At 39.3% G+C, this 23,616-nt stretch overlaps 1 protein-coding gene across 1 annotated transcript in view; it reads left to right on the top strand.

Annotated features, from left to right (window-relative positions):
• The window catches only part of GTF2I (general transcription factor IIi), a gene marked incomplete at its 5' end in the record, with an annotated part of 77,056 nt that extends 54,553 nt beyond the window's left edge, over positions 1-22,503 (top strand). Inside the window, 18 exons of the mRNA XM_079719292.1 lie at positions 2,790-2,973; positions 3,975-4,033; positions 7,220-7,291; positions 8,486-8,669; positions 9,317-9,375; positions 9,766-9,840; positions 12,735-12,836; positions 13,427-13,492; positions 14,044-14,227; positions 15,722-15,783; positions 16,161-16,241; positions 16,988-17,071; positions 17,237-17,420; positions 18,491-18,519; positions 20,264-20,305; positions 21,105-21,146; positions 21,616-21,691; positions 22,421-22,503. Coding sequence (XP_079575418.1) covers positions 2,790-2,973; positions 3,975-4,033; positions 7,220-7,291; positions 8,486-8,669; positions 9,317-9,375; positions 9,766-9,840; positions 12,735-12,836; positions 13,427-13,492; positions 14,044-14,227; positions 15,722-15,783; positions 16,161-16,241; positions 16,988-17,071; positions 17,237-17,420; positions 18,491-18,519; positions 20,264-20,305; positions 21,105-21,146; positions 21,616-21,674 — 1,568 coding nt within the window. The 3' untranslated portion in view covers positions 21,675-21,691; positions 22,421-22,503. The remainder of the gene's footprint in view (positions 1-2,789; positions 2,974-3,974; positions 4,034-7,219; positions 7,292-8,485; positions 8,670-9,316; positions 9,376-9,765; positions 9,841-12,734; positions 12,837-13,426; positions 13,493-14,043; positions 14,228-15,721; positions 15,784-16,160; positions 16,242-16,987; positions 17,072-17,236; positions 17,421-18,490; positions 18,520-20,263; positions 20,306-21,104; positions 21,147-21,615; positions 21,692-22,420) is intronic.
• Between the last annotated feature and the right edge of the window lie 1,113 nt (positions 22,504-23,616).

Raw genomic sequence — 23,616 nt, 5'->3', positions numbered from 1 at the left:
TATTTGTCATTTGAGATGCCACCATAGTGTCGTCATAAGCATAATTCATGAGTAGCTGACATAGGATAATGTGCATCTGCATTAACAGGCTTAAAGTTTGGCCTCACATTTAGTTCTAGAAATTCAGCCTGGGGTAAGAAACAGCCAATCCTATTAGATCATGGGTGCCTGCCAGCCAGCCATGGCACCCATGACTTTTCCCTCATGGAAGGAGAAAGCTGTGGGTGAGATAGTGTACTCATAGAAAGAAAAATTGGCCTGTAGAAAATATTTTCTCATTGTATCAGAGCTAAGAAAATACATAAGAGTCTACGTATTGTTATATTACAAACAGCAAAATCCTGCTTGTGGCCTCAGGTGGGTCATTTGGGACTGGAGTTTCTTTAGAGAGTGAAAAGCCAACAGAATTGTTGCTTTCTTTAAGGTTACTAAAAGGGAAAGCAGAAAACGTACGATTGTCTGTCATATCAAACACAAGTCTTGAAAGTTGTATAGCAGCAGCAGCAGCAGCATAGTCATTCAGCACCTGTGAACCCCCTATGTGTCAGGTGCTGAGAACTCAGCAGCACAGAGGATGATGAATGCTTCCCCTGGGAAGCATTCATTTATAACTTAAGGAAATATGCATAGCAAAGCAACCAGTAAATATGCAGTATATTAGAAGGTGTTAAGTGTTCAGGAAAAAATTAAGGAAAATGAGGGGGATAGGGAGACAGGGGGTTGGTTACTTAATATAGGGGAGACCTCGATGATGTGATGACCACTAATGCACTTGGCCTTGCTCTTTTCTGTAACTTGTGCTGTTTCTCTCTCAACTCCCAACAGTTTGGTTCTTTTTTATTTTGTAGAAAGTTTGTTAGAATTAGGATTATGTTCTTTTTTGTTATATTTAACAGAATAATTACAATTAATATTACTCCCAGGTGTGAGTGTGAAAGCCTTTACCATATTTTAAAAGAGAATATTTCTTTTAACAGCCATGATCTAAATTACATTGTATTTGTTTTTTCAAATACACATTCCTTACTTTTATCAAAGAGATCCTATACTTGAGCCTTTCAGATTTGGTGCTAATGAAATGAAGGAAGAAATTAAGACAGAAGGCCTTTGAATTTGAGAGGAACGTCAAACTAACAATCAAAGAAATGCAGATTCTTCAAGGAGCCCCTCTTTTTTCAACCATCAGATTGTAAAATATTTAAATTAACACAGAATACAAGGGAGACCTATAAGTGCTGATATTTTGTAAATTGTTTGGATCTTTCTTTTTACAAGCTCTGTTTGGTTGTGGCTTCATAGTAGGGGTTAGTAATTACATTTTTACATTTTAAAGTTTCAATGCCACACCTATTCAAAAGTAGAAAAATAGTACAATGCATTCCCATATACCCATTTTTGTAATCAGTGATCTTTAAGATTTTCCACATTTTGTTCATCCTTTCCTCTTTCATTCCCCTTGTAGGAATTTAATAAAGCATATCACAGGCATGGTGTCATCTTCCTTGTTCAGTGTGCACCATTGAACAACACTGAGTTTTATTTATATTATTTTATCTTTGGCTGTGTTGGGTCTTCGTTGCTGCGCATGGGCTTTCATTGGTTGTGGCTAGCAGGGTCTCCTCTTCGTTGTGGTGCATGGGCTTCTCATTGTGGTGGCTTCTCGTTGCGGAGCATGGGCTCTAGGTGCTCGGGCTTTAGTAGTTGTGGCACACGGGCTCAGTAGTTGTGGTGCACGGGCTTAGTTGCTTCACAGCATGTGGGATCTTCCCAGACCAAGGATTGAACCCGTGTCCCCTGCATTGGCAGGTGGATTCCCAGCCACTGCGCCACCAGAGAAGTCCCAACATTGACGTTTTGTGTCACAGTGTCCTCGTCACACTTGACAGAATTAACAGTCTCTTTGCTCTTACCCAGTCCTTCATTGAGTTTCCTCATTTATCTGCAAAGTATTTATCTGAAAAGTATCTTTAAAGTTTTTGCTTCGAACCTGGATTTAAACAATAAAGTTTTGTGCCTTAATTTTGCTTGATATGTCTCTTTTAATCTAAACCAGCCTCTGCTTACTATTTTTATTTGTCATTCCATGAATTATTTCCTTGGAAAATGGTACACTGATGAGGTTTAAGGGGTAAAGAACAGTAATCTCATGGTTGCAATACAGATAAAAGTATAGCCTGAAGTAAGTTAGTGTGCAAGAGCCAATAAAAAGTTTATTGTACTCATGAAGCATTAAGTAGCAAAAGTCTGCCTCCGGATATTTGAAAAAGTAGCATTTAAGTTGCGCTCTTTATTGTTGGTCATGATTTTCTTCTCTTTATTTATTCTCAAAGATACTGAGAATTTAAAAAATAAGATCTTAGAGGGACTTCCCTGGTGGTCCAGTGGCTAAGGCTCCACGCTCCCAATGCATGGGGCCCGGGTTCGATTCCTGGTCAGGGAACTAGATCCCACATGCATGCTGCAACTAAAGATCCCGCATGCCGCAACTGAGGCCCAGCGCAGCCAAATAAATATCTTTTAAAAAAGAAAACATGAAAATAAGATCTTAGAGCTATTAAGATGGCCTTAGTATCAGGAAACTTAAATTCACCGAAAGTTACTTCTTGATCGTGGGTCATTTAATATTTGCATTTGCTGTATTAAGTCTATTTCAGTAGTTGCTGTTGATATCTTCAGAGTATACTTTGCTTTTTGAAAAGTTGACATATACTTTGCTATGGATTGTATTAAAATATGATTTCAGTGGAAACTTAGTCTCCAGTCTTTTGAATTGCTTTTCTTCTGTAAAGCTGAAGCCTTAGGGAGCATCGAAGCCAAGGCTGTACCTTACCAGAAATTTGAAGCACATCCTAATGATCTCTATGTGGAAGGACTACCAGAAAACATTCCTTTTAGAAGTCCCTCGTGGTATGGAATCCCAAGGCTGGAAAAAATTATTCAAGTGGGCAATCGAATTAAATTTGTTATTAAAAGGTAGGATTATAATTTGCAGAAACAATTTAATGTTGTCATTAAGAAAAAATTAATTTTATAAAAATGGGCTTTTCCCCCTCCCAGTTGGTCTTACTCTCCATATTTAAGATTAAGGTATTACATTTAGATTCATTTTTTGAGCAAGTGTCTCTGCAGTGCCAGGCACCAGATGTACAAAATTGGGTCCAACAGGAATCCTGTCCTTGGGAGGCTTATTATATAGATCAATGCAGTAAAATGCTACTTGAACACTTTGGGGGAGAAGGCAAGGGTGGCATGCAGTTTGGTCACTTGTGCATAGAGAACGCAAGAAGGGGGTTCAAATAAAGGAAATAACATAAGTAGGTAGGCGCAGGGAGGTGTCAGATGTACTCGAATGTTTGCATAACCACACCATTCTGTATGGAAGGATTGATGACCTTGAGAGCGTAGCATGGTAGACAGGCTGAGACGGCCCAGTGGAGGAAGGCTTTATGTCCTTCACAGCAGAGTACTGAAGAGGTTTTAAAGCTGATTCCTCTTAAAATAATTTGAATTGGACCTTAAGAGTGTTATTTTGGCTTGAGTTTGAAGGATAGCAGAATGGGTAATTTGAGGGCAGGGAGTGGGAACAGAAGGCCCATTTAATAAAGAAGAATTATCGTTGGGATAGAATTTGCTTGCTGATTGGGGGTTGTGCATTTGTATGTCTATTTGTTGGGACACGCTTTAGGGTGACATAGCTAGATATATCTACCTGTATTGTGCTCTAGTTCATCTGAAATTTCAGAAACAGGAGGTCGAACTGCTTTGGGGCAAAACAACTGTTTTGCACAAGTTAAGCTTAAAATTCCTTTGAGGACATACAGGTGGTTCCACCAGAATCTTTATAAATTGCTACTTTAAGAATAATTGAAGTCACCAAAATGATATTGTCACTGCAGATGAAGGTAGAGTGAACCACACTGGAAATTAAGGTGGGCTTAAATGCTCTCATCTCGATGTCAATTGTATTTTTACAGACCAGAACTTCTGACTCACAGCACTACTGAAGTTACTCAGCCAAGAACGAATACACCAGGTAAGATAGTTGTGAAATCCTTTTTAAAAGCTTAAGTAAATAGTTTCTAAGCTTTTATTAGTCCTTTAAAGCCATGGAATTCCTCTTTTTTCTCCCTTCCACCCAAAAAGTCTTTTGTGGAAGGTCAATACAGGCACTCCTTGATTTATCCACATGAACGTAAACAGTCTAGGGGGAACTCGAGCTTTGAATTTAGACAGGTGGTATTTAGTAGAAATATAACGTGCATCATAAATGCAAGCCATATATGTCATGTAAAATTTTCTAGTAGCCAAATCTGTTTTTCATCCTGTAATCAACATAAATACATGATGAGTTAGTTTACATTTTTCATTTCATTTATTTACATTCTTTATTTGAAACTCTGGTATGTATTATACACTTACAGCACATCTTAATTCAAGTAGCGACATTTCAAGTGCTCAGCTGCCCACATGTGGCTAATGCGCCAGACCATGCAGATTTAGGCCTTAATCTATTCACAAGGACCTTGTTTTTAAAATGACAAATACTGTGATTGCAGCAGCTGTGCTGACATCATGCCCAATAGAAAAGAACTTTAATAAAAGTCTCGGTCTCAGTTGTCTGAATGGTTTTATTTTCTTTCAGGTATAAGTGTGCCTTTATTTCTTTCCCATCTTTTTGTTTTCCATTCCATAATGTCAGAAAAAGTGACCACAACTTGTAGAACTTCTACAACCTTAGGAACTTCTGTTGCTAAGAACCAATGGGTGTTTCTGAATTGTTGCAGTTAATCTTTTCCCTCCCTCTCTCCCCCCTCCCCCCTCCCTCCCCCCCTCCCTCCCTCCCCCTCCCTCCCCCTCCCTCCCCCCTCTCTCCCCCCTCCCTCTCTCCTCCCCCTCCCTCCCCCCCTCCCTCTCTCCTCCCCCTCCCTCCCCCCCCTCCCTTCCTCCCTTCCTTATCTTTCATTTTTGCAGTTAATCATTTTTGTAAATGTGTTTAGGTGAACTACTGTACAGGAAGGGTTATTTGTCTGAACTATAATACTGATTCTTGAGCTTTTAGGGTACCTGGAGGCAACCGGTGAAGGTCACCAGTATGCCAAATAGATTGTATAATCTTTTGTTTATCATGGCATGAGAAGTATTTGAGAAATACTGTACTAGGGAAACAAACTATCTTGTGCCCAGAATCCTGCCGGGGAGAAGATAGAGTTGAGGCTTAACTTCTCAGGTTGAGCAGCAACATTAACCCAGCAAGCTCCCCAGAATGCTTTTGATTTAGGCAAAGAAACAAAATATTGGTGACACATTGAAGATTGGACATGACAGAGACTTTACTAAGCAAAATAATGCAAAGAAAAATATTCCCAAAGGTAGCGCTTTAATACGCATTAGTCTGAGTATGATGAAAGTCTATGTATGAGTCTTCGTTTCGCAAGACAGACCGCAAGTTCAAGCTTGTGATTAATGTGATAACTGCTTTTATTAGGAGCAATTCTAATAATGACTGCAAATTGAGGATGTTAAACATGTATTATTCGAACGATCTGTAGGCACCATACAAGTTACTCCGAGGATTTAGTAATATTTTCAGTAGTACTTGATCTGATGTTTTCTAGCATAGATGGTTACAGGCCTATTATCAAAAGATTCTCCATTCTCCCAATTATTAACAATGCTTGGCCTTCTACCATTCGTAGAAGACCTTGGAAAGAATCAAAGGTTGTCCTTCTTCATTTCAACAAAATGTTACTGGGTCTGCCAGTCACCCAGGCGTTAGTCTTGCTGGGCCAATTCAAGTCCCAGCGTACCTGACAGAAGAATTGTATTAGTCCTTGCCATCAGAGACATCTACTTAACTGAGGTAACAGTTGTATGCTTAAACACACGTGGGTGCACTTTGTTCTCAATTTGGTTATAGGTAGATGTCACATGTGAGGAAGTTGGGGCACTAGCCAGATAGCTGAGCTTTGAAGGGGAAGAATGAGAAGGTACTTGGTTCTTGTGTAGAACAGTACAGAGATCTTTTTGTCTTAGAGCAGCAAATACCAGAGAAGGAAGTGCAGGGTGAGGCGGAAGGGGAGGCTGAGCACCAGGTTAACAGAAGCCCTTTACCTCGGAGAAGGAGAGTCTAGATATTGTTATAGTAATATTCAAATTTGGTTTATACCAGACTGACTTTTCGTCTGGCCGAATGGCCGAGTTACCATATTAAGCCCTTGAGATGCTGGGTTTTCTTTTAAAGAAAAGGTTTCAAAGTACTTTCACAGTAAAAGTAAAGTGGAAATGAAAGATCTTCTGAGGCTCCCAACCTTTAGCAGTATTTTCAGAACTTCTCCAACATTTCCTATCGCCTTGTCCACAGACACAAGTGACTTTCACACGTAGTGCGATTCTTGCACTCTCTACCCTTTCCTCTTACTCTCTCTTTCCCTCCTTTCCTTATCCAATATCTCCAACCATCCTCCATTGTCTCCAAGTCTACCTCCGTCCTCTCCATCCTCAGCTCCACCAAACAAGCCCCGATTATCTGCCCAAGTAAGTGCCACCCTACGTGTCTTTTATAATAGCTTATTTTTTCTTTATTTTTATGTTGTATTTAAAAGGGGATGGTTGTCTTATAAATGAGGGGTAAGGAAATAAACTGGATTCCAGATGTGAGTAGTGCTGAGTGACAGCTCCCTAATCACTTTATCATTTACTTCTTGCTGTGATTAGTGAAGTTTTCCTTTGTGTAAATCTGTAGGCACACGTGTTCGATAAAACAAGGAATGCCTGTTTAGAAAGCAAATACAAGTGAAGCTCCTCTGGTTGAACCTGGTATAGGAGGCCTGGATCTTTATATAGCTGGTCCTCCCAACCCTGAGAGGGTTCTTTGATGTACCTCCAAGGAAAAGTGTTTGAAAACCATTCATTCTACATACTTACGAACAAGTTCTTCTTTATTTACAATGTAAACTTAAATTTGAATTCTATCTCCCTGTACTTCTGATATTTGACAAGTGCAGGAAATCCTTCTTTTCCTTATCTGAAGTTTTTGCTTTTAAGCAAAATTTTATTAAGAGTGTCACTGGATTGTACATCTAAAACTAATACAGTGTTATATGTCAATTATATCTCAAGTTTTTAAAAAATAGCATCACTGGAAAGAACAGCATCCAGTCTAATTTTGTGTCAGCATCCATAAGGGACATTGTTAATTAGATTTATTTTTCCTTTCTAGTCAAAGAAGATTGGAATGTCAGAATTACCAAGCTACGGAAGCAAGTGGAAGAGATTTTTAATTTGAAATTTGGTAAGTAAAACACAGTGATTATGTCTTAATTTAAAAACGTTAATGAAAGGCAGTGTTTTGAATGAACATTATAGCAGTTGAGGACCTAAAGAAAGAAGGTCCCAGAAACTGGGTTTGACTTTCTCCTACTACATTCACTGCTTAAACTGAGCGAGTTACTTTCTGTCTCCTGGATTCTGTTTTCTCATGTGTCAGAGTGGGAGAGGAAGGGAGGAGTTGGGGAGGAATCTCAGTTCCGCTGTCTGTACTTGTAACCTGGCTAACACCTGTGGCAAATAGGTTTCATCGTCTGTTTCAACGTAGATTTGTTGACAGCGGTTTCCTGGAGCGCTGTCTTGAGGATTCTGAGGAGGCTCAGCAAGAGTGTTTCAGTTGATTGGGTGTGTCTGTCATGGAGAAGGAAGTAAGGAGTGGAGTGATATCAATATTCCTGGGGCGTTGCCATCGTCGTTTTAATAACTGGTATTGACGTTTGTGTCCTGGATCAGGAATCTTCAGTACTCTTGACCAGTTCTGCTCAGATGCATCTTATGCACCTCTTATCTTTTTTCTTTCTTTCTTTCTTTTTTGTTTTTTTTGGAGGGCCATGCCCCGCACAGCTTGTGGGATCTTAGTTCCCGACCAGGGATCGCACCCTGCCCCTCGGCAGTGAAGGCACAGAGTCCTAACCACTGGACCACCGGGGAATTCCCTCTTATCTTTTAAACAGCAAACTTGCACCTAGATGATAACACAAGGGCTGGATAGTTGCCATTTTGGTAGCATGGCAGTGCAATGGCTGTAGTTCATTTCTGCCTAGAGCACAGAGACAATTTTGATTAATTATCCCTTTGCTTTGAAGTGGTAAAATGTTCCTCTTATTTTTTAGGCTTCTTTGTCAACTTTACACAATATACTAAGCAAAATACCTATATTACTAAGTGGAAATTGCTAGATTGTTGGGAACTTTTGCACAACGTATTTGAGAATGCCCAGATGTCAACTACACTTAGTATGGTGATCATTTGACAATATATACAAATAGCAAATCATTATGCTATACACTTGAAACTAATATAATGTTATATGTTCATTATATCACAATTTTAAAAAGTATATGTATTAAAAACATAAACAGAGACTGCTGTCAGACAAAACTAAAAGACTGTCTGTAAAATTTTACCTTCCATAAGTTATGTTCTCTTACACTTTCAGCGCAAGCTCTTGGACTCACAGAGGCAGTAAAAGTACCGTACCCGGTGTTTGAATCAAACCCCGAGTTCCTTTATGTAGAAGGCTTGCCAGAAGGAATTCCCTTTCGAAGCCCTACCTGGTTTGGAATTCCACGACTTGAAAGGATTGTCCGTGGAAGTAATAAAATTAAGTTTGTTGTTAAAAAGTAAGTTCTCTTTGCCAATGTAGTCCTTTCTGGAATTAGAACAATCAAGGCATATTTCTATTTAAATTTTTTCTAGCTTCAGGTTATGGCTAAGGCTTTGAAGTCCATGATGGAAAGCGTAGCATTGAGCTACAGTCCTGGCCTTGTCCATTGCCTCCCATCCTTTAACTTGTCCTTGATTTTCTTCATCAGGACAAGGAGAGTTGTACCTGCCTCACATTGGTGGAGGTGAAGTTTGTTAAGAGATGCTGTGTTGTCTCTTACTATTGATAGATACTTGAGGGAAGGATGAAAGTGCTGATTTTTATGTGCTGTTATTCCTGGTTAAACTTATGGGCAACTGAATTTAAGTGATTAAGTTTCACATTTATATGTCTGCAGCATTTCAGTAGTTGAAGAAACTAAACTAGTGATAGCTAGTTTTCATTTTCATGAAAGAAGTCATTTACTCTTCATAAAATCATTTAGCAGGTATTTGTAGGAAGGAAAAGTGAATTTTTTGGGTCCATAATGGAAGAAACTATTGTTACATTACAGAGTTATCTTGTGGTCGCCTTTATAAAAAAACATTGGTCATCACAATTTTTACTAGCTGTGAAGACCAATATTATACTGGCCACTCTAATGTTTCTTGGTTTTTTCTCTAGACCTGAACTAGTTATTTCCTACTTGCCTCCTGGAATGGCTAGTAAAATAAACACTAAAGGTAAGAGATTATGTATACCTTCATTATACTTCAAGAAGTGCGTTAAAACATACTGAGTTGTTGGCAGATATCTTTTTGGGGCTTTCGGTTTGTTTCTTTGCTTTTTAAGGTATTTTATTTAATGAACCCCCCTCCTCCCTCTCCCTCCCTCCCTCCCTCCTCTCTGTCTCTTAAAAGTAAACATTTCATTGGCAGTTTCATGTTTGCAATCCTCCTTCATGTTTCCACAGCTTTGTTGAGACTCATGTGGAGGATTACACTACCAGTTTAATTCTTCAGGTTTCTTTGAAAAGAGCCAAACTGTATGAATTTTAATACTCTGCTTTTATAAAGCATCTCCTTCGGGATTTTTTTACAATATGCAAAAGAAATTGTATGCTTACTTTGCAGCTTTGCAGTCCCCGAAAAGACCACGAAGCCCTGGGAGTAATTCAAAAGTTCCTGAAATTGAGGTCACTGTTGAAGGTGAGGTTGCTCTGTGTCCCGTTCCTGTCCGCTCTCCAATTCACTAGTTAATCTGTTGCTTCTTCACTTTACTATTTATATTTTTATGCAGATGAGTTTTTATAAAACTTGTTTTAGGTGCAGAACACTTAACTGCGATAAAGCTAGATTTCTTTTTTTTTTTTTTTTTTTTATTATTATTTTTGGGTGCATTGGGTCTTCGTTGCTGCGTGCGGGCTTTCTCTAGTTGCAGCGAGCAGGGGCTACTCTTCATTGTGGTGCAGTGGCTTCTCTTGTTGTGGAGCACGGGCTCTAGGCGCGCAGGCTTCAGTAGTTGTGGCTCGTGGGCTCTAGAGCGCAGGCTCAGTAGTTGTGGCACACGGGCTTAGTTGCTTCAGGGCATGTGGGATCTTCCTGGACCAGGGCTCGAACCCGTGTCCCCTGCATTGGCAGGCGGATTCTTAACCACTGCACCACCAGGGTAGTCCCAAAGTTAGATTTCTAAATGTTTCTAATTAACAATTTCAATTACAAGGTGATATTTCTCCACAGCCTCGCCACCACTTGTTACTTTCTGCTTTTTAGATAATATCCATCCTAATGTGTGTCCATTCCTTTTTATTGATGACTAGTATTTGATTGTGTGGTTATACCATATTTTGTTTATTCATCAATTAATGAACATTTGGTTTATACTACTTTTTGCTATTTATGAGTAATGCTGCTCTGAACATTCGTGTACAAGGGCAGTGATGGGTTAATGAAAAATGGTTTTGACCTGCCTTCAGATTAACAGAGAATCTCTTTCTGTTGTCTTACCCAAGCCACAGAGGACCTTGTCCCACAGTAGCTTTCTTTTGCTTAACCAGGGCTATAACTAGACCCCAAATTTAATTTATATTTGTTAAAATACCACAAAATAGTTGTTAGTGGTTTAACACTAACTAATTTGAGTAGTAAAGAGCTGTGTCCATGTTCAGGGACTTTTTGTCAAGAGTGTGATAGCAAGGAGGGACTTTTTCTTTTTCCACCATACTAATGTTTTCTTTTAAATTATACATCATGCTTGTAAATGGATTTTTTTTATTACTTTAAAAATCAAATTTATTGAGTACACTTTATACGTGATAAAATGCATACAGTTTAATTGTACAGTTTGAGTTTTGAAAAACGTTTGTAGCACCGCTTTAGTCAATAGATAGAACATCTCCCTTACCCTAAAAGGTCTCCCACACGCTCCTTGGCAGTCACTCCCTCACAGGCCAGGCCACAGGCAACCATTGATCCACTTTTTGTCACCATGGAACACTTCTGCCTGTTGTAGAATTTCATATAAATGGAATCATGTTGTATATTTTCTTTTTATGGTTGCCTTCTTTTACTTAGCACAGTGTTGTTAGATTTATACTTGCTGCATGTTTCAGTATTTCTTTTTATTGCTGAGTATTACTCCATTGTATGGATTCACCAGAATTAATTTATGCATTTGTCAGTGGGCATTTGGGTTTATTTCCTGTCTTTGTCTAGTCAAGATGCTATATGAACATTTGTGTACAAAACATGGCATATGCTTTCCTTCTCTTGAATAGATATTTAAAGTGGAATTTACTGGGTTTTTAACTTTCTAAGAAACAGTTTACTGAACTGATTGTATTGCTTTACACTTGTGCCAGGAATGTATGAGAATTCCAGTTGCTGCACGTCCTCACAGTACTTGATATTGTCATTCTTTTTATTTTAGCCGTTCTAGTGGGTGTGTAGTGTCATTTCACTTAAGCATAGACCAGAATGCCAGTTTTTTGATTTTTGAATCGCAAGTAGATATTTCAGTCAGCTTAATTCTGTCAGGTGACCACAAGTCTCTTCCTGTCTTGCCCTGTTACTATTAAAAGGCTGCTTTATGAACATGGAGTATAAAAAGAGATGTTAGTTGAGTGATCTTAGTAGCCTGTTAAAGAAGTATGGTAATAGGATGTACTGAGTTCCTCTGTCTGGTTATTATACCTGCCAGGTCAACCAGGCTGCTAGATCCAGCTGGTCCAGAAATACTTTGCTTTTATCACTATGCTTTTTAAGGAAGCTGTGGGGTGTTTTTTTTTTTTTTTTTGCGTTATGTGGGCCTCTCACTGTTGTGGCCTCTCCCGTTGCGGAGCACAGGCTCCGGACGCACAGGCCCAGCGGCCATGGCTCACGGGCCCAGCCGCTCCGCGGCATGCGGGATCTTCCCAGACCGGGGCACGAACCCGTGTCCCCTGCATCGGCAGGCGGACTCTCAACCACTGCGCCACCAGGGAAGCCCAGCTGTGGGGTTTTTATTCAGGAGTTTGAAGTAATTAAAGATTAGAATGTTGAATCTTGATATTTTATTTGATTTTGAGGCCATAGTCAGGCTTTTAATGGAAAACAACTGATAACCCATAACATTGTTTCTGTATATTACTAAGAATTCAAAGAAAGGATATGTCAGTGTCAGCTAGAGAATCCAAAGGAAAGCTCATGTTTTTCTTTCGGCCTTTGAACATAAACACGACTATAGTTGTATCTAAAGTCGTGTTTATGTTCAAAGGCCGAAAGAAAAACATAAAAGGCCAACATAGGTAACCAGTGGCTTCAAAATGGCGTAATGAATCATTAAGTGAATTGAAAGTTCCTCAGATCAGCCAGAAAGCTAGATGTGTTTTGGGGGGAAATGCCTGATTATAGGGATGGAAGTAGGAAAATGGATGGAGGTCTGTAAAACTGACAGCAGTGGCTATTTTCATTGCAGAGTGCTTGTTTGTATACACACTGAACTTAACTTTTCCAGCACAGGTTGGACTTCAAGAGCATGTCCTAGAGAAATCATGAGCAGTACTTAAGGATGCTTGAATATATGTGCTGATTATGTTTTTTGTTTATGTTTTTTAATTCTGTAGGCCCTAATAACAGCAACCCTCAAACCTCAGCTGTTCGAACCCCTACCCAGACTAATGGTTCTAATGTTCCCTTCAAGCCTCGAGGGAGAGAGTTTTCCTTCGGTAAATACGTGTTGTTTTTCTTTATTTCATTATTTTAAATAAAAGGAGTTAGTAAAATATTTTACTAGTTGAATTGTTTTTTTTTTTTTATTTGGTGAGTTAGTATATATTAGCAATTCAAGGCACAGATTATAGAGCCAGACTGAATTCAAATCTGGTGCCAGTACTTTATAATTCTGTGACCTTGAGCAGGCTGCTTAACGTCTCTGTGCCTCAGTTTCCTTATCTATGAGTGGGGATAACATTACTTCCTGTTCCATAGGGTTATTATGAAGATTATAAATACCAGATCATTTAAGGGGTAAAACTATATCTGGCACGTAGTAGATACTGAAATTGTTTTGGGGGGGTATTTTGGTTTTCTTTTTTTTTTAATTTATTCGTAGCCAACATATTAGTAATATAATAAAACAGTTAAATAATGCATCAGGATTAGAGTAGTTATCAAGACATGCCTGTGTTTAAAACCTATGTATTTTTTATTTTGTATTGCTTAAAGATGCACAATAAAAGATGAAGAAGTTCTGCCATTGGATGTATACTAGTAACTATTACTAACATCTTAATCGCTCTTGTTTTTTTATATGCAGAGGCCTGGAATGCCAAAATCACTGACCTAAAACAGAAAGTTGAAAATCTTTTCAATGAAAAATGTGGTAAGTTTATTTTGAAATACTATTATTAAAATATGAGGTAGCTTTTTTATAAAATAGAAAAATGTGAGCATAGTAAAATTGTTCAGCATTTAAATATTACTGGCATCAGAAGTGTGGGTTTTGCAGGCATGAATTTTATAATTTCTTCCACATTTCTGAGCACCAAGAAATTGAAGAAATTTTTCTAAAATTAATGTGATTTTTTAAAAAGAAAGGTTTTAGTAGCTGCAAAATGTAATTTAAAATGCATTTTTTAAAAAAGGTTTAGTTTTTTGGGCTTCCCTGGTGGCACAGTGATTGAGAGTCTGCCTGCCGATGCAGGGGACGCAGGTTCGTGCCCCGGTCCGGGAGGATCCCACATACCGCGGGGCGGCTGGGCCCGTGGGCCATGGCTGCCGAGCCTGCGCGTCCGGAGCCTGTGCTCTGCAACGGGAGAGGCTGCAGCAGTGAGAGGCCCGCATACCGCAAAAAAAAAAAAAAAAAAAAAAAAAGGTTTAGTTTTTTTTTAAGTTATAAATATGAGAACCAGTAAATGTGTTTTGTTTTTTTAGGTGAAGCTCTTGGCCTTAAACAAGCTGTGAAAGTGCCGTTTGCGTTATTTGAGTCTTTCCCTGAAGACTTTTACGTGGAAGGCTTACCCGAGGGTGTGCCATTCCGACGACCATCTACTTTTGGCATTCCAAGGCTGGAGAAGATACTCAGAAACAAAGCCAAAATTAAGTTCATCATTAAAAAGTAAGGAGATAAGATGAAACAAGATTGACCATGAGTTGATACAGTTTGACGCTGGGAGATGATGGCACATGGATTCAAGTTTGGAGCTCAGCCAAACCTTAGGGTCAAAGAAGCTCTTTAAGCTGTACCTTTGTATATATTTTAAATTTTTCATAACTGGTCAAAAGAGGGAGGGCTATGGCTTATCAGGGGGATAACAACTTGATTTTGTGAAGTCTATGCACAGTGACATTTTTTTAAAATATAAATTTATTTTTATTTTTGGCTGTGTTGGGTCTTCATTGCTGTGCGCAGGCTTTCTCTAGTTGCGGCGAGCAGGGGCTACTCTTCGTTGCAGTGCGCAGGCTTCTCATTGTGGTGGCTTCTGTTGTTGCAGAGCATGGACTCTAGGTGTGCGGGCTTCAGTAGTTTTGGCACGTGGGCTCTGGAGCGTAGGCTCAGTAGTTGTGGTGCATGGGCTTAGTTGCTCTGTGGCATGTGGGATCTTCCCGGACCAGGGCTGGAACCCGTGTCCCCTACACTGGCAGGTGGATTCCTAACCACTGCGCCACCAGGGAAGCCTCACAGTGATATCCTAATGGTTGATACTACTGGAGTCTAGGCAGTGGTTCAGTTTTTTTTTGTTTTTTGTTTTTTTTTGCGGTACGCGGGCCTCTCACTGCTGTGGCCTCTCCCGTTGCGGAGCACAGGCTCCAGACGCACAGCCTCAGCGGCCATGGCTCACGGGCCCAGCCGCTCCGCGGCATGTGGGATCTTCCCAGACCTGGGCACGAACCCATGTCCCCTGCATCGGCAGGTGGACTCTCAACCACTGCGCCACCAGGGAAGCCCAGTGGTTCAGTTTTATAAAGCCCTTTTATTTCTCCAGCTTACAGAATATTTTAAATTTCTCTCCTGTTTGCTTGGAAATCTGTGAATTATGCCAGCACAATTGAAGTAAATGGAAATAATTAGAGTTAACAAAATACATTTGAAATGAATTGAAAGGAATTTTAGGTTTTACTTATTAAAGGTTACTTCTGAGTTCCCTAAGGATGCTGTCAAACAATCAAAGCTGACATTGCCGACCATAATGGCCTCCCTCTGTACCTTCAGCCAGGTCTGTAGAGGCTAGGGCCCCTGCTCCTGCTTCCTAAGAGAGACAGTCTCTTGTGTTCAGGTTTTTACAGCCTGTCTTCTGTTTCCATGCTACCTGCATTTGGGTCTCTTCCTGTTTCCTTCTCCAGTCTAGCATTGACTCTTTCTAGGATATATTGAAACCACAGGAAGAAGCTGTTTATACTAGATGGGGCTGGGGTGGATGTTAAAATCACAATTATAATTAGTCTTTATATGTGTGTTCCTTTAGAGATCCATGTTACTTCTGTTCTTCCATTACTAAGAATGTGTATTTATAGAAAGTTGCTGGCTTTTAAAATCTCTTACTTGTTTAATTTTTAATGTTTTACTATTGGAATGTTAGCCCAAAAGTTTTTTCTCTTTTCTTGTTCTTAGGCCTGAAATGTTTGAGACGGCCATTAAGGAGAGCACCTCCTCCTCCTCTAAGAGCCCTCCAAGTAAGCATTTGCTGCAGAAAACACGCTGTTAGACACTTACTTTGCAGCGCTAATTTAGAAAATTGTTGAAAGAGTGGCTACTGAGATAAAAGCAGGAAAGCTCATTCAAGGTTGGGGTTTGGACTAGTTTACGATTTTTAAGTTCTTTAATACCTAAGGGTCTCCACATATCTGATGCTCTACGAAGCACCACAAGGAAGAGAAAAAAGTGCAGACCGTCTTTCAGGAAGCCTAATATCACAGAACAACAAAACATGTCATGAAAAGGAACAAAGTTGGGTTAAAATACTACCTTTTGTAGTCTGAATTGTAAGCACTTTATTAGGGAAGATCTGATTGCATTTGTATATGTTCTAATCTCGAGTTTCTGTTTTAAGGAAAAATAAATTCATCGCCCAGTGTGAATACTACTGCATCAGGTGTTGAAGACCTTAACATCATTCAGGTGACGATTCCAGGTATGATCTCTCTGCCTCAGTCGTAGTTTGTGGGGTTTCATGGATTTTGAATACACTGCACATTGTGTGTTGTCCCCACCAGCCCCTGCAGAAGTTATTAACCAAATACATCACCTTGTCAGTTTATCGCTAAACAGCTCTTGGCAGTTATGAGACTCGGCGGCATGAGCTAAAACCTGTAGGCTACCCAGATGCCTAGTGTGTTGTTTAAAAAATTTGTGTAAGACGGCAAGCAAAGCTCTTCATAACTGCAACATTGTCAGTTTGGTGTTATTATTAAATTGTTTGGTTAAATCATTTCAATCTTGATTCATTTTTTATTTATTTATTTATTTTTTAAATAGGAGACAATCTATTTATTTATTTTTGTTGTGTTGGGTCTTCGTTTCTGTGCGAGGGCTTTCTCTAGTTGCGGCAAGCGGGGGCCACTCTTCATCGCGGTGCGCGGGCCTCTCACTATCGCGGCCTCTCTTGTTGCGGAGCACAGGCTCCAGACGCGCAGGCTCAGTACTTGTGGCTCACAGGCCCAGTTGCTCCGCGGCATGTGGGATCTTCCCAGACCAGGGCTCGAACCCGTGTCCCCTGCATTGGCAGGCAGATTCTCAACCACTGCGCCACCAGGGAAGCCTTTGATTCATTTTTAAAAACATTCCAAAACCCTAAAATGAAGTTACATAAAGCACCTAAAAATTTATCTGGTATTAAAATCGCATTATTAAGTTACAACTTTCTCTTAACCTTTTTAGATGATGATAATGAAAGACTGTCAAAAGTTGAAAAAGCTAGACAGCTAAGAGAACAAGTTAATGACCTCTTCAGTCGAAAATTTGGTAAGTTTTGCATTTGCATAGTATAGCTTGCAGTAAGCAAGGAAATTTCGTCTCAATAAGATCTTAAAAGTAAATTATGCTCAGGTAGTTTTAATCTGTGCTTTTACAACACTCAATTAAGGTGCTAGGTTCATCTGTGCTTTTATGCCGTTTGTCTTGCTATAGGTGAAGCCATTGGTATGGGTTTCCCTGTGAAAGTTCCCTACAGGAAAATCACAATTAACCCTGGCTGTGTGGTGGTTGATGGCATGCCTCCTGGAGTGTCATTCAAAGCCCCCAGCTATCTGGAAATCAGCTCCATGAGAAGGATCTTAGATTCTGCTGAGTTCATTAAATTCACAGTCATTAGGTACGTGAGAGTTCCTTGCTTGGTCATAAGAATGAACCTGCAGATCATTGAGGCTGAGTCATCTTCCAAAATGTAGCCGTATGTAGTAAGTTTGCCATGTAATGAAATGAACTATAATGAAATTCTTTAGTTACTGTACTATTAGATTCTTTCTTCCTTGTGCTGACTCAGTTCTCTGGTTTTTAAGGCAGGGGATTGTTAGCACACCATGGCCTGTGGACCAGCTTCAGCCTGCCATCTGCTTTTATTTTAGTTTTATGTCTTATTATAACCCAGTCACATCCGTTTGTTTACATATCGTCTGTGGCTGCTTTCATATTGCAGTGGTAAAATTAAGTAGTTGGGACGGAGACAGTGTGGTCTACAAAGCTGGAAATATTTACTGTCTGGCCCTTTACAGAAAAATGTTGTCAGCCTCTGCCTCAGGCATCTCTTCACAGGCTTTGGATCAGACAGGGATTCAATACTAAGTCACTTCTGTTTCCTTGTCTGTCCAGTGAGATTGTAGTTGTTTCCTTTGAAGAGTGTTAGCTCCTTATCCACAGAGTAGGAATGATGGTTACACCTGCCATCTAACAGCATTGTGAGAATTACAGTCTTTGATGTGTGCTTGTCACAGTAAGTCTTACGGTATCCTTTTGTCATCCACCTAAGCAGAAGTCCCAAGTGCCTTTCACTCTTTTCTTCCACCTCCCCAAACTTAGCTGTTATTAAATAACACCCATTCATTGTCAAGTTCCCACTGTCTGCATAGGACCAACACTCAGAAATAGCTAATGTATTACCTTCCCAAGGCTTTTTCCTCCTTTCACTAAAATTACTCTGTTCCCTTTGCATTGTTCCTATTTTTTTCCCACCATCTTGATGTAGCATTTTCTAATAATGTGCCATATTAGTTATTCGTATATCTGTCTATAGATTAGAAAGTATAAGATTAAACAGTAGTGGACAGCTTTTCTCTTTCTAGCACGTAAGTGACATGGGCTAAATGTTAGTTGAATAAACTGAATATACATGTAAGCTCTTGTAGAGTAGAAAAAAAAACTTGTACAATTTGTTTCTCTCTTTAGACCATTTCCAGGACTTGTGATTAATAACCGTGAGTATTTTTTGAAGTCTTTTCTCTTTTCTGGGATGTGAGAAGGGTGTGTGTGTGTGTGTGTGTGTGTGTGCGCGTGTGCGTGCGCGCGTGTGCACGCGCACGTGCACTTGCACGTACACTTACCTGAGAGTGTACCATTTTATTACTTCACCTACAGCAGTAATCATTCAAAGTCGTCATTTTAGCCCTCAGTGTGTGAGGCACCAGGCACTTTCTAGGTGTAAAACTGGGCAAGTTGCTTCACCTTTTAAAATCTTGGTTTACTTATTAGGAAAATGGTAATGATATTAGTACCCATTCTGGGAGTTTTAGAGCATTTTAAATGACACATTATGTGTCAGGCCTCTAAAACAGGGACCAGCAAGCTGTGGTCCGTGTAAATAAAGTTTTATTACAGCACTGCCAGGCCCATTTGCTTATGGCAAACTGGACTGACATGCAAAGCCTGAAATACTTACTGCCTCTTTGTAATAAAGTTTGTTGACCCCTGACCCTAGTATGTGCTCAGTAAGCAAAATCTATATTTGTTACTGTTTTTACTACTACTGTTATTACTTTTGCTATTAGTTTGTAATTACTGGGCTGGAAAAAATAAGTCTTTTAATGTGATTTAGCTACTTCTGTTAATATTTAGGCCTAGTGTCTGGCAGCCACTGGGCCCTCAGATACTGTTGCATAAACAAGTGTAAGTGTTCTTCTAGTTCCCTGATGTTCGTATCAGTTTAAACAGTTTTTTTTTTTTAGCAAAACTTAATTATGCTAGTATGTTTTATGTTCTTCTGTTAACTTTATTGTTAAAAAATTTCAAAAGTGAGAATTATCCTTAACTAATACCATTAACATTTCAGTCTTTTTTCCAACTGGTATTATTCCAACTCTTTAAAATCCATCTGTATTGGGTATTCAATTGTGTACTTTATTTGTTGGGAAAGTATTCAGGAGTTTTCAGTGGTCACTGAGCAGCTGAGCCTCGTGAGTTGCTGGTTTGTCCCCTGAGCTGAGAAATTGGGCCCCTGTTGTGCCTGCCCCCACCCCCCTGTTTGCTTCACACTATTGATGCTGTTCTGTGGCCACCACTCCTTCAGTGTCACGGATTTGGTTATATCTCTTCTGCCCCCAAGTTTCGAGTTTCACTTTAGCACAAAATATATTTATTTGCTTTTTCCCCCAAGCCATGAGTTCTTTTTTTATAGAATCTGTTTTTATTATACTGTCTATCTTGGCCAAGTATGTTAGCATCTGGGGATGTCAGTAATGAATGAAAAAGAAGTAAACCTTGCTTCATAGATTTTCAGTCATCTTTGGCATTCAGCTTTAACTACACCCGGGAACTTTGTCATTTAAAGAAACCTCATGATAAGGTGTGGGGTTTTTTTGGGGGAAAAAAATTTATTGATCCCAATTCATCTACCTTCTGTGTAATTTTTAATTTCAAAAGACACTGTATTTTATGCCTCCCTGCTCCTTTACCTTATGTTTAAAATGTTCAGTTTTGTTCTTTTCCTTGTGCCCTAGTCTATTATAGAATTTTATGGTAATTAGTTACTTTTTCTGAATTAGTTACTTTGATGGGACATACTAGAATTTTTAATATTTGTTCCCTTCTTGTCATAAGGAAAATAGTGCCTGTTATAGCAAAGTTGGAGCATCAGATTAGAGAATGTATGTATGTAAAAAATGCTTTTCAAATATAACAACATATCATTAAATTATTACTTAAATGAATCTGCTTTCTTTTCAGAGTTGGTTGATCAGAGTGAGTCAGAAAGCCCAGTGATCCAAGGTAAATTAAGCTTGGTAAAATATAGAAGTATTCCTACTTAGTCAATAAAACAGGTCACATAAATTGTGTGGCCTCACATGCTTACATTTACGTAACTTCAGGGAAAGTTAATTCCACAGCACACATGTACACACATATGCACACACTCGTGCACATGCAGACTTGTTTGCTTGGACTCCTTTGTCTGAAAGCCTATATAAGCTCAAGCCATAGGTCCTCATTGAGAACTGGACCACATGCCATTTGTTCCCACCGTCCCAGGTCAGGAACCCTGAGACCAGTGGCGAAGAATGCAGTTGTGGGGTGATGGGGGGAGAAGGTTGTTTTTTAACTTGGCTTCTTATGCCATTTGTTTCCAATGGTTGCTATAAACCAAAATTATGTTGGGCGGAAATGCATGCATTGTAGTTTTAAAAAGCCCTTAGAAACAAAGTGTTTAGGCCTGCTGTGTGATTCATTGAAAGTAACAAAAGGCTTTTATTAAAAGGGAGCCCACAGAAGAAAGGGGAAAAAGACAGAGAGAGAGAAACTCCTACTTTCGTGTTAGAGCTGTGTTAATTAAGATTGTTATTTAAGATTTCGATTGTGTAGGCAAATTTAACAGGTTTCAGAAAAGCAGGTTTTTGAGAGTCTGGTTGAGTAATGGTGTATTTAATCCCAAGAATCTGTGGCTGCTGTCTCACCTAGACCTGGGCTTTGTGTACAATGTCTAGAGAGCTTTCTCCCTCTAGGCTCTTTAAATAACTGAAAGCAACTTTTGAAAAATGTTAAAGTAAAATCTTTATGTATTTCTCCTCAGAATCAGCCGAGCCGAGCCAGTTGGAGGTTCCTGCAACAGAAGGTAAAAAGAGTAGTCAGTCTGGTTGTCAAAAATTAAGGGCCAAAGATAAAGGATTAATTGTGTTTTTAAAGCTGTTTAAACTGGACCTGTATGGTAGTTTTGTTTCTGGGTGAACTGGATTTGTAGTTTATGCCCAGAAACATTGTGTTTAGAGATGACTCATGGGTTCTTTTCCTCCATTTTCCCCAAATGACTCTTAATGAATTCTGAAATAGTTGAATGACTGCTATATAACCTAGATATAGCTAGTGTGGGTCCTTTACATGCATAATTAATAAGATGTTCATTACTTTGAAAATCTAAGTAACAAAATTTAGAACTTACTGCTAGAGAACAGTCTTATCATTTTTAGTATCTTATAATTCCTATTAAGTCATTGTAATGAATAGTTTGGTATGAGTAGATTTGTAATTGAACAGATTTGCATTAATAGTACAGTTAATCGGTTCCCTTTTGTTTTACTTGATAGAAATAAAGGAGACTGATGGAAGCTCTCAAATCAAGCAAGAACCAGACCCTACGTGGTAGACCTCTTCCCTCCTAGGGTAAATCAGCTTCTGTGTCCAGGATGCCATGTGGTATCTATCTGAACCCACCTGCATATTCATAAGCTGAAGTGTTTTCCCTGCTTCAGTCATAAATGGTGCCCCCGCCTTCAGGGCACGTGAGGACAAAGTATAAGCATACTGGGTGGTTTGAGCTACAAGATTCAAGCAGAGAGATTTTCCTTGGATCAATATATGTCAGGCAAAGAAGGTAAAGCGCTTTGCCTCAAATGGAAAGTGTTTTGTTTCTAACCTATAGGTTAAATCTTGTCCTTGCCATTGGAGTTCACTGTGAGTCGGTATAAACAGACTGACTTTTTCCCCTAATCATAGTAACAGTATTTGCAGAGTCTGGCTGAGCTACACAATCCATTGTGCATCTTGCATAATTAAGTTATAAAGCCTGATCCAGTTATTCCAAACATCTTAAACTTGGCCAGGTTACTACCCAGGAGGGGCAGCTCTAGACCAGGAGTCAGTGAAACTTGGTTTTCATGTCATATTGAACCACACTAAGCCCCAGCTGTTGAATGTTTTCATGATAGTTAGAGGATACAGTTAGCTCTCCTCTGTACCTGACACTCCAGAGACTTTTTTGGTCATGGAATTGGCCATGTACTGTCAGTGCATGGATTTAAGTGGTAATTAAGTTGAGATATTAGTGAATCATAAATTCCTATAATCAAAGTAACCTGTTTTCTTGCTTGTTTGTTTTCTCTCCTATTTTAGCTTAAAGTATCAGTGGGTGAGAAGAGCTTTTCGGACCTGTTACTGCCCCAAGCTGTGTAATATACTTGTATAACAGAAATACCTTCTATACAAACCTTTTTTTCTACTTTTAGATAGAAATGTCTACTTTTTCAGCAGTTCTGTGAATTGAATTAAAGAGCAGAGTGACTGTAGATTTGGAATGGCTGGTTTACTTTGGAATGTATTATAAGGATTTTACAGCAGTGCTGGAAAAACGACAGGGAAAATGACAGGGATGAATCTCATCAGATTTTTTACGTATTCAGCAGAGCCTTCAGCTGTGGTGTTTGTTTCCCAATCAAGTGAAGATCTCTCCTACTGGAACATCTCAGCTTCTGCAGTGAAGAAAATACCTGTGATAGTTCAGCTCTTTAGTTTTTCTATTTGAAAAATCACCTAATTGATCCTTTTGTTCACAGTTCTCCTTAATGACTGAGTGAACAGTTAGTATCTGTATATTTGACTAAACCTTTTCCTAAGCTCTCTATCATGGTTCATATGTTTTTTATCGTAATTAAAAATCAACCATCTGGATCACCTAACAGCCAGTAAGAGGTCAGTATCTCAGCGTGTGGCTTATCGATGGAGTACAGAGAACCTCTTCCATCCACATTTACTTTTCATCCAAATAAAATGCATGGTGTACCAGAAGTTTCAGATCAGGTATAAGTGTTTGGGCAAGCTGAATGACACTAAAGCCTCACTATCATGTAACCCATTGTGGTGTGGAATTCTTTGGAACACTATTCCAGCTTGGATCAGACTCAAGGGGGTTTCACTGCCTTCGTTACTTAACAATTCTACTTGTAACATTGAGGCTCCAGTGTGGGGAGGGAGGGGTCAGTAAGCTGATCAGGCGCCCTCTGATATTCTGTGCCATTTGTAGGAGAATCTTACATGTGTTGAGATTTCACAAACAGTAAGAGTTGTAAAATACCAGCTATATGAAAAGCTAGAGTATGTGATGGCATAGAGTTTTCATTAGCTTTATCACAATATTCACGATGGAGAACTATATTACATGGTAGCAGAAATAGGCATTTTTATGTGTTGCTTATATTTTACCTCAAATTGTAGATATAGGGTAATAAATAAAATCCATCCATGCCTTTCACACACTAATTCATTTCTTTTTAAGGTGTTTTCATGAATGTGTGGGGAAACCTTGGGTGGCT

Source organism: Hyperoodon ampullatus, assembly GCF_949752795.1.
Source record: "Hyperoodon ampullatus genome assembly, chromosome: 14".
NCBI lineage: Eukaryota > Metazoa > Chordata > Mammalia > Artiodactyla > Ziphiidae > Hyperoodon > Hyperoodon ampullatus.
Note: the sequence above shows the minus strand (reverse complement) of the source record. Positions and strands in the feature narration are given on the sequence as shown.